Source organism: Capricornis sumatraensis, chromosome 18 (assembly GCF_032405125.1).
Source record: "Capricornis sumatraensis isolate serow.1 chromosome 18, serow.2, whole genome shotgun sequence".
Lineage (NCBI taxonomy): Eukaryota > Metazoa > Chordata > Mammalia > Artiodactyla > Bovidae > Capricornis > Capricornis sumatraensis.
The window spans coordinates 68599745-68610333 of record NC_091086.1 but is presented as its reverse complement, the minus strand read 5'-3'; the positions used below and the strand labels follow the sequence as shown (position 1 = coordinate 68610333).

The window sequence follows — 10589 nt, the reverse complement described above, 5'->3', positions numbered from 1 at the left end:
ACATATCAGAACGAACAATACTGCTAAATATTCCTTTTTTTCCCCATTTTTTTTTTCCCTGTTAAAACTTTACTGGGAGGAAGAAAAAAGAAAAACTGGAAATCCATACATCTTTCAAAAGTTTGAAATTGAAGCAATATTTAGAACCATTGATGAGGAGTCACCGAGGCATTGGTGTAATATACACAATGCTCTTGTCTTCTTTAATCTGTAATGTACATTGAATACTTTACAACAATGCATTAACAAAAGGCAAGAAACGTCTTGCTGTACAGAGGAACCCCAATGCAACTTGAAGCCTAGAATCACAACGGATGAAGAGAGTAAACAAAGCGTGACAAGCCGTCCCTCTAAAGTGTGTGAACTATGTCACCGCCTCTGTGCTTATAACCTTCGTGCCCCGTCACCCCGACCACCTCCCGTGCCGCCTTCGGCCACATCCCGTGGAAAGCACTTCTTAAGACTCTACAGCCCGAACTAGACAGGTGTAGCCCGATGTCAGATTGAGGATCACTTTCTATTGACTTTCAAGTGAACGTTCATGGAGCTTTCTAAAATAGCTCCTAACTGTTTCCTTCCTGGGTATCCCAGCCTTCCTATGGAACAGGCTTTAACAAACGAAATTTGCAGGGAAAAAAAATAGCAATGTCTGTGGTCTGCATGCACATGCACGGTCCCCAGGGTGCCCGCCTCACACCCAGGAGTCGGGGGAGGCTGGGTAGTGGCTCGTTTCATAGTTCAGTTCGCTGTAGGGTCGGGCGGCCGAGTAGAAGTCGACGTAGTTGCCGGTGGACTTGAGCCCCAGGTGCATGGTGTACTCGCTGGCGGGAGGGCGGTGGTGGACCTGGTCCTCGAAGAAGGACTCGTCGTAGTTTCTCGTGGAATTCGGAAACGGCTGGTAGGTCTCATAGTCTTTTCTGCTGGGCTCCTGTGGGGCTGGCTGTGCTGAAACCTGCCCAGGAAAGGAGAACCATCTGGGTTAGCGCGTTTGCCCTCGACCCGCCCTTGACCCCCACCGCCGGTGCCCTTGACCCTCCCTCAAAGTCAAGGCTCTGAGTGTCCTCCATGTGGTCAGTCACCAGGACTGCCCTTCCCTGACTGACTTTCTGTTTCAGAGTTGGCTCCTGAGTCCACGTGCTGTCATTCCAAATAACCTTTTTATAAAATTACTATTCTGGCAAAGTACACATAACATAAAGTCACCATGTTCATCATGTTGTGTATAACTCGATGGCATTAAGTACTTAAGTTGCCTGGGTCACTGTCAATACCAAACGTTTTCAGAACTTTTTCATCACTGCAAACAAAAACTTATATCCATTCAGCATAAATCCCCATCTCCCCTTTTGTTAGCTCAGGGCAATCACCATTCTATTGATATTTTCATCTCTGTGAATTTGACTAGTCTACATACCTCATATAATTGGAATAATACAGCAGTTGTCCTTCTGTGTTTGGCTTCTTTCACTTAACCTCCTCCAAGTTATAAGTTAATATAATGTCCTCAAGGTTAACCAATGTTGCAGCAAGTGACAGAACTTCCTTGCTCTTTAAGACTCATTAATATTGTATGGAGAGTCTGTGTTTGTTTACATATTCATCCACAGATGACAATCATGATTTCTACTTTTTGAATAATGCTGCTATGGACATGGAAGCACTAGGATTTGTCTGGCTCCCTGCTTTCAATTTCTGGCGGGGTAATGTAAAAGAGTTGGACACAACTAGATGACTACATAATATCAATAGCAAAAAATGTACCAAGAAGTAGGATTATTGGATCTGATGCAATTCTATGTTTAATTTTTTGAGACGCAGCCCAACTTCCAAGACAGCTGAGTCATTTTACCAGCTGTTGTTGTCGTTCAGTGACTAAGTCAGTTGTGTTGGACTCTTTGCAACTGGACTGCAGCACACCAAGCTTCCCGGTCCATCACCAACTCCCAGAGCTTGCTCAAACTCATGTCCATTGAGTCAGTGATGCCATCCAACCATCACATCCTCTGTCGCCTCCTTCTCCTGCCATCAATGTTTCCCAGCATCAGGGTCTTCCCCAGTGAGTTGGCTCTTCACATCAGGTGGCCAAAGTATTGGAGCTTCAGCTTCAGCATTGGTCCTTCCAAAGAATATTCAGGGTTGATTTCCTTTAGGGTTGACTGTTTTGATCTCTTTGCTGCCCCTGGGACTCTCTTAACCTTTTCTAAATTAAAGATGTATACACTAGATTCCACAGAACACAAATAGTTTCTATTCATTTTCCCTGCATTTTCCTCCATCACACCTCAGTGCTTCATCCCAGATGAAGAGAAAGTGAAGATGTACAAGGCCTCAGGGTCACTTGGGCATCTTCCTGCCAGCTCGGAGGGCTGTGGCCAACACCTCTCTGGAGGATGGAGGCTTTTTGCTAATCGGGCCATCCCATCACACCTGCCCAAGTGATGTACCATAGCCTTGGAAGGAATCCATTCAAAATAGTCTACACCAGCAGTCCCCAACTTTGTGGCACCAGGGACCCATTTCACGGAAGACAATTTTTCCATAGACAGATGTGGCGTGGAGGATGGTTTCAGGATGATTCAAATGCTTTACATTTATTGTGCACTTTTTTTCTATTATTATTACATCAGTTCCACCTCAGATCATCGGGCATGAGATCCCCAGTCTACACTCTGAAGGATCAAAATGTTTCCTAACTTGGTTCATTTAAGAACTGATGTGATGAACACACACAATGGAGTATTACTCAGCTATTAAAAAGAATACATCTGAATCAGTTCTAATGAGGTGGATGAAACTGGAGCCTATCACACAGAGTGAAGTAAGCCAGAAAGAAAAACACCAATACAGTATACTAATGCGTATATATGGAATTTAGAAAGATGGTAATGATAACCCTATATGCGAGACAGCAAAAGAGACACAGATGTACAGAACAGTCTTTTGGACTCTGTGGGAGATGGAGAGGGTGGGATGATTTGGGAGAATGGCATTGAAACATGTATAATATGATATAAGAAACGAATTGCCAATCCAGGTTCGATGCAGGATACAGGATGGTTGGGGCTGGTGCACTGGGATGACCCAGAGGGATGGTACAGAGAGGGAGGAGGGAGGGGGTTCAGGAGGGGGAACACGTGTACACCCGCGGTGGATTCATGGTGATGTATTGTAGTTAGCCTCCAATTAAAATTAAAAAAAAAAAAAGAATTGATGTGACGGGAATCCAAACAATACTGTAAAGCAATTTTTCTTCAATTAAAAATAAATTTAAAACATTGATGGGGCTTGAGAATAACACGGGATTATGAAGCCTTTGGTCGGGGTGGGGGGCAGGGGTCTTCAGAACTGACCAATGTCCTCCAGCCCCCCTCAGTGCTCCCTATTTCCACTCTTGTCCTCTGCAGGTTGTTGTCTGATCAAGGGGGCCTCGAGGGGCTAAAAGGATCACAGGAGCCTTTGAGCGCAGAGAAGTCTAGAATTAGTTCTCTCCCTTCCCCTTGGCTTTAAGGACAGTAAAACAAAGAGTGTTCATAGGCTAGTAATTAGCACTTAGATGTGGGGGCCTGGCTTCCTACACCTCTGGGGTCCTTTCCTAAGCTCCAACAGTGAGGACACCCTCAAGGCATGGGGCAAGGACCATACTCAGGGCTGCTGCATAAGAGCATCCACAAAACCCACAGGGAATGATGTGTGTGTGTGTGTGTGTGTGTGTGGGTGGGGGAAGGTCTGGTGGGAATGATGGAAGCTGCCTGAAGAACACTTTGATCACTTTGGAGTGCCTGGTAATTCCCTGCTAATTTAACTAAGGCTCAGCATGGAAACATCCTCTAGACATTGGTCTTCGTTAATAGATAATGATTTGTAATTAGTATGTTGTGTGTGAATGAATGCTTCTAATGACCTGCCCATAATTCTTCTCTTAAGTAAGCAAAACTCCCTCTTTCATATGTAATTGATTTACACAAGCGAGTCACAGAACTGCTCTTCAGAGAAGTGAACTTCATCACAGCTGCCATGCAGGAGGGTTCACACTTCCAGTTCATGGTGGCTGAAAGAATGAGGTTCCTGTCCATCTGTGACAGTCCACAGAGCTCAGACGTGTGTCAGCCTAAGAGCCTGGGCACGAAGGGGGACTTCAGAATCTGCAATTAAACGTTGCTGAGGCCAGCTGCTCCTGATCATGGGATAGGCTAAGGTGCCCTTGGCTGGTCTTTGAAAAACTGGTACCATGTGGAACTTCTCCACTCTGACGCAGAGCTGCTATCCAAGTGTGGAGCACGCACAGGGTTAGATTAGGGAGGTTTGGAAAAATTACGTGGGGAGAGAACTAAGACTTACTGTTTCTACTTCAGTAGGCACTATATTAACCATTAAACAAATTTTTCTTTATTTAATCTTGTATATATATATATGTACGAACTATTAGAGATACATATTGCATGTTTATGTCTGTCTATGTCTATCCATCCTTCTATTTATCCGTGTGTGTGTGTGTGTGTGTGTGTGTGTGTGAAGTCGCTTCAGTTGTGTCTGACTCTTTGGGACCCTGTGGACTGCAGCCTCCCAGGCTGCTGTGTCATGGGATTCTCCAAGAAAGAATACTGGAGTGGGTTGCCATGCCTTCCTCCAGGGGATCTTCCCAACCCAGGGACTGACTCAGGTCTCCTGGGTTTCCTGCACTGCAAGTGGTTCTTACCACTAGCAGCACCTGGGAAGCTCATATGCCCACCTATCATCCAGCTCTTCATCTGTCTAATCCACCTCCTTCTCTCCCTCAACCCTTCTCCCTCTCAGTCTCTCCCTCTCTTCCTCCCTCCTTCACTTTCTCCTTTCCTTTTTTCCTCCATTTCCTTTTTTCTCTTTCCTCTCCGAGAGAGGGGTACAGTCTTGGTTGAGCTGAGGTGGGCCCCCCTCAGGGTGCTAGCCTCACAGAGTTGACTCCAGACCCTGTCATAAGAAGGAAGGCTGGTAGAAAAAGGAGACCAAGAAGCGATCTGACTTTTCTGTGCTGGTCTTAGTGGCTGGGGAGGCACTGGCAATGTTTGGGGGGTCTTCTAGGAAAGCTCCGTACGAGGCTTGTAGCCCTTCTCCTTGTGGCTGCTTCTTTCATTTTTCCTTTTCACAACATGTTTCAGATTTCTTTTTGTTGCTGTGTTCTTTCTGGACGGTGGACCTTTCTGGCTGGAGTGAAAGCCCATTTTAGCCTCTTATCTTGGGGAGTTACCTTCTTCAGTTCATCTGTATTGGTCATAACAGCCCATGTCAACCCCTTCTCGAGTTGAGTTCTGCCGTTCTGAGAGCCTGTGTGAACGAATCACCTAGGATGGCTGATGGCAGCTGCGGCTGAAGGGATCAAATCTGCTCACTGGCCCAGTGGTACAGCCGTCGGTTGATGAGATGCATCGACTGTGGAGGTATGTTGGTTGTATTTGACCATTCGGGTGGTGCCAACTGTTCAAAAACAGCACATTTCCCTTCCATGTCTCCTTTTATCTGCTTACTGTGATCAAGCAAGCAGCTTCCAGGTGTATCCTTCCGGTACAACTTTCCTGACACAGAGCAAGAGTGTGGCTGCAGAAGCCACAAGAAGCCAGCTCTGACAATGATGGCTAGTGGCCAAGAGCTATAAAGACCGTCAGTCCTGTGAAGACCACCACGGGGCAGGACGAGTGGGAAGTTATCGTTCAATAAAGGAGCAGAGGAGGTGCCCTCCTGCTTTTACAATTCCCACAGAACCACAGAGACAATGAGTCGTCAAGGAATATTTGCTGAATAAAACACACACACACACACACAAACACAGATAGATTGTCTACCAGCCAAGGCTGCTCAAATTTGAACATCCACGCAAAACACCTAGACACCTAGCTAAAATGCAACTCTGATGCATAAGACCCTGCATGTGTGAGGGTTATGGGGCCAGAGAGGTGTCTCTTCTGTGTTCCCAACAAGCTCCCAGGTGACGCTGATGCTGCTGGTTCTCCCACACACCTGAGCAGCAAGGCATGACACAACGCCTTTCATTCAGTTGCTCACATTCAACTTGACGTGTCTATTTCACTGGTAACTGTCATGTGCAAGGAATGCTTTCTTCCGAATGAGAACTGGCTGGGTTACAGGAGTGCCTTAATCCACGCCTAGTAATTAGACAATCTGTCTAGTAACCAGCATCTTACACTTGTACATTTGGGCCTTTCTTTCAGGTTTTGCATCACAGTAGGCAAATCTGCTTTCTACTACCAGACAATGCATGGAGTTGTAGTGAAATAAAGATTGCTTTTAAATTCGAGGCTGTTCTGTTGACTGCCACCACCCATGTGGGTATGGTGTCACACACGAGGGGAGAGCAGTGGGGGACGTTATTTTCTTTTTGGTTTTTTTTTTCAGTCATATCTGATTCTTTGTGATCTCATGGACTATAGCCTGCAAGGCTGTTCTGTCCATGGAATTTTCCAGGCAAGAATATTGCAGTGGGTTGTGATTTCCTCCTCCAGGGGATCTTCCTGACCCAGGGATCAAACCCATGTCTCTGGCATCTCCTGCACTGGCAGGCAGACTCTTTGCCACTGTGCCACCTGGCAAGCCCTTTTATGCATGTTAAATAGAAGCTAACTTCTCTTTTACAATTCCAAGCTATTTCACAGGAGACGAAGAGGGAGATGAACGCCAGCGTGCTGCGTCTCCTTTACCTGGTTATGTTTGATGTCTTCAGCGGGCGCACCATATGAATTCCTATACAAAGTTGAAATTCCAGTAGTTTGAGCTGAAAGGGAAACAAAAGTATTAGCAAAGAGTGCAAGACTTCAAAGGAGGAATGATGGTTATCGAGGCCAGGATTTGCCCTGACCACGCTTGGGTGTCACATGGACCATTCCAAATGGAAGAAGTTCTTTCGCCCTGAACACCTCATTTTACATACCGATATTAAGAAAGAAGAAGTTATGCACTCATATAAAATCCCCACAGCCTGTCAGCCTCTTGCAATACCTTTCAGCTTGGAGATGGGGCCAGGGCAGGTGCAGCAAACAGATGGTCATCTTGCCAGTGCTGCGGTCTTTTTTTTTTTTTTCCTGGTGAACACCGGCAGATAATAAAAGCCTGTCACCTGCACTGAAGCGTGCAGGAATCTGGATCGGCCGCTTAGCTTTTAGCTGGAGAATGACAAGAATGAAATTTCTAATTTGAGCTCACAGAAGGGCCTGATCATTGCTGAGACAGTTCATTTCTCAGCGGTCTGATGGACAGGCAGGAAGTCCCGCCCGCCTTGGCCCCGCACATCTGTGGCACTGGAGTCCTGTTCCATGCAGAGACGGAAGCCCCGCATCCTGGCTTGTGACCAGCCTGTGGTCTAGACAAAAGGCAGGAAAGATCTCCTCCAGCTGCCGGCAGCTTCCAAAGACCTGAGCAAGATGCCCACCTGGCTGCTTCCTCACCTGGGGCCCTTGAGACGCCTGCCACAGGCCCTGAGGAAGGGCCCAGGGCAAGATGCCCTGTTATAGCTGCTAAAAGGTCCCAGTTTAAGAAAGCTCTGGAAAACATTGCCTGTCAAGCATCAGCAGGCTATAAAACACTCTTGTTGTGTTTTGTCACTAAGTTGTGCCCAATTATTTCGTGACCCCATGGCCTCTATAGGCTGCTCTGTCCATGTAAATTTCCAGGCAATACTAGACACAGGGTCAAGGAGGAGACCTTTGAGCTGAAACCTGAATACCTGTATTCCTGTCCATGAACAAAATTTCATGGACATTTCCGCCTCCAGGGGAACCCTGTCATTTCCTCCTCCAGGGGATCTTCTCGACCCAGACATGGAACCCACCTCTCCTGCATTGGCAGGTGGCTTCTTTATCTCTGAGGCACCAGGGGAGCCCATAAAACACTTCAGATATCAAGAAAAACGTACCTTTTGCTTCTAGTATCTATGGGATCATGAAATAGGATGTCTCATCATCTCTTCTCTCACGGACACCAGTCACTCTAGACACTAAGTCAGCATAATCTATCACTCCACCCATGATTATTACTAAAAGCACATAATAGCTGTGCAATAAAATTCTTCTTGGGAAATTCTGCTTAGAATGTGGGAGCTGACAGCCCATTTCCCACTTTAAAACCACTCTGAGAAACTCTGGTTGAATGCCCATCACTCCTGTCTTTGCATTACCATGGAAACCACCATCCCTTGCCTGGACCACTGCTACAGCATCCTCCTCAACAGCCCAGCTTCCACTCTGCCTAATCTGCTCCTCTATCCACTCTGGTCCCAGCAGCTAAGCCATCATCTTGTTAGACAGATTGGACTATGTCACTGCAATGCCCTGCTCTCTGTGATTATGGTAAAAGCTGAGCTCCCATTACCGTCTCTAAAGCTCTGTGTGATCTGGACCCCACCTGACTTCCTGTAGCATTTCCCATTCTTCTTCCCTGGTTCAGGGGGCTACCCTGGCCCTCCTTCCTGGCCTGAGCATCCAAGTTTATTTTGCATCCGAGATGTTAGTTTTCTTGAGCCTTCTCCTGGAACTCACATCCCTCAGTCTCTGGACTGCCTCTGTTTATTGGTATTCAGGTTTCAGCTCAAAGGACTCCTCCTTGACCTTGTTAGTTAAAGGAACCTCACCCACTTGACACCTTCTGTCTTATGACCCCATTTATTTTCTCCATTACACCCAACACTGTTTGCTATTACCTGGTTAACAAGCTTGTCCCATTGTTTACCTTGTATATTACTTCCCTTTACCTAGGAGATAAGAAGTTCCTTGAGGACAGAGCTCCGTCTGTCCTGCCACTTTTGTAGGTTTCCCCAGCCTCTGGGACAGTGCCTGGGCTCAGGGCATGCTCACAGCGTGCGTGCTTATTTGCTGAGTGAATGAATGAATGAATGAATGAATGAGTAAACCTTAGAAAAATCTGCCTTTGGAGCTATCTGCTGATGGAAAAGGTCATTTCAAGGACAAGGTGAAATTTTTTTTCCTGTTACTCAGAATAAAATGCATTTTGGCGGGGGGCGGGGGGCGGCAGAATGTGCATTTTTATAGCCTCGGTCTCCCTCCCTGTTATGGCTTCTGAGCTAAAGATGTTTCCACTAGAAGTTCCTCTCTCCTGCTTTTTGGCCCACTTCACCTGTTTAAAGGAGACTGTGTAGTTGAGATTGAACTGGTGGCCTCTCTGGACACGTGAAGCACATGTCCCTCCCAGGTGCTCTGCCCTTCATCCATCTGAGCAAAGAGTAGACTGGTAGGAAAATGCCTTTCTTTTTTTGTAGAGGCCCCAATTTTGCTCAGTTGGTAAAGAAGCTGCCTGCAATGCAGAAGACCTGGGTTCGATTCCTGGGTCAGGAAGATCCCTTGGAGAAGGAAATGGCAACCCACTCCAGTATTCTTGCCAGGAGAATCCCCATGGACAGAGGAGCCTGACAGGCTACAGTCCATGGGGTCACACGAGTGACTTAGCGACTAAACCACCACCACCAACAACTTCCAACTGAATCAACACACTGAAGATTAGAATGGCTTTAAAGACATGACAGAGACAGAGACATTGACAAAACGGGATTGACGATTGGATGCTAAGGTATTTGGGGAGCTCAGGTGGGAGGGCAAAATCCGCAGGTGAATTCTGAAGTCAGGCTGTACAGCTGCTGGGATCACACAGCCCTCCTCCGATGCGTGCTTTTGAACATGTGATGCTCCCAGGGAATCATGACCGCAAAAAATAGCTATAACAGTTCTGCATGCCTGAGTGAGCAGCTGACTCTGGCTTTCCAAGGGCCCTTCAGTGGCAGATAAACAGGAGAGAAATGAGACGCCCCCTAAGCCAGAAAATGAATACAGAGGTTGTGGCGGGGGAGCCTGGAATAAAAACCCAGATGGATGTGCATTTCTGAGAGCTCAGGAGAGGGGATGATAAGGCAAGAAACTGCTTTTCACTTTAAAGCTTTTACATGCTGCATTTTGAGGGTGAAGCTTCCCATGGTTTTCCCACAGCAAGTGGGGGTAATGGTCTAGGATGTTTTCTGATGCCTGAGAAATAAGGAAGATGGCAGCTTTTCAGATATTTTTTCAATGCACTTAACTTTGAATGTCCCCTAGATTTATTGGGGAAGAAGAAAAAGTACTGTGTTGGATATGCAAGTTCTAAGAAACCTGATCTGCAAGTAAACACTGAAATGATGGGTATTTCCTAAAGGGAAGCTGAGCAGAGGTTGGCAATTCATCATTTGCCTTCCTACATGGAATGCTGATGCCTGCCCAGCTTGGCTGGGGACTTGTTCTTACCAACACGTGAAAGTGAAAGTCACTCAGCTGTGTTGACCCCAGGGACTGTAGCCTCTCAGGCTCCTCTCTCTACGGAACTCTCCAGGAAAGGATACTGGAGTGGGTAGCCTTTCCCTTCTCCAGGGGATCTTCCCAACCCAGGGATCGAACTCAGGTCCTCTCACATTGCAGAAGGATGCTTTACCATCTGAGCCACAAGGGAAGCCCAAGAATACCGGAGTGGGTAGCCTATTCCTTCTCCAGGGGATTTTCCCAACCCAGGAATTGAACCGGGGTCTCCTGCATTGGAGGTGGATTCTTTACCAGCTGAGCTGCCAG

At 46.8% G+C, this 10589-nt stretch overlaps 1 protein-coding gene across 2 annotated transcripts in view; it reads right to left on the bottom strand.

The window, feature by feature from the left end:
• Positions 1–691: 691 nt before the first annotated feature.
• The window catches only part of CTNND2 (catenin delta 2), a 935828-nt gene continuing 925930 nt past the window's right edge, over positions 692–10589 (bottom strand). For both annotated transcript variants that reach the window (XM_068990784.1, XM_068990785.1), the window contains 2 exons: positions 6690–6763; positions 692–952 (listed from right to left, as the gene is read on the bottom strand). In XM_068990784.1, the coding sequence (XP_068846885.1) occupies positions 692–952; positions 6690–6763 (335 nt within the window). The remainder of the gene's footprint in view (positions 953–6689; positions 6764–10589) is intronic.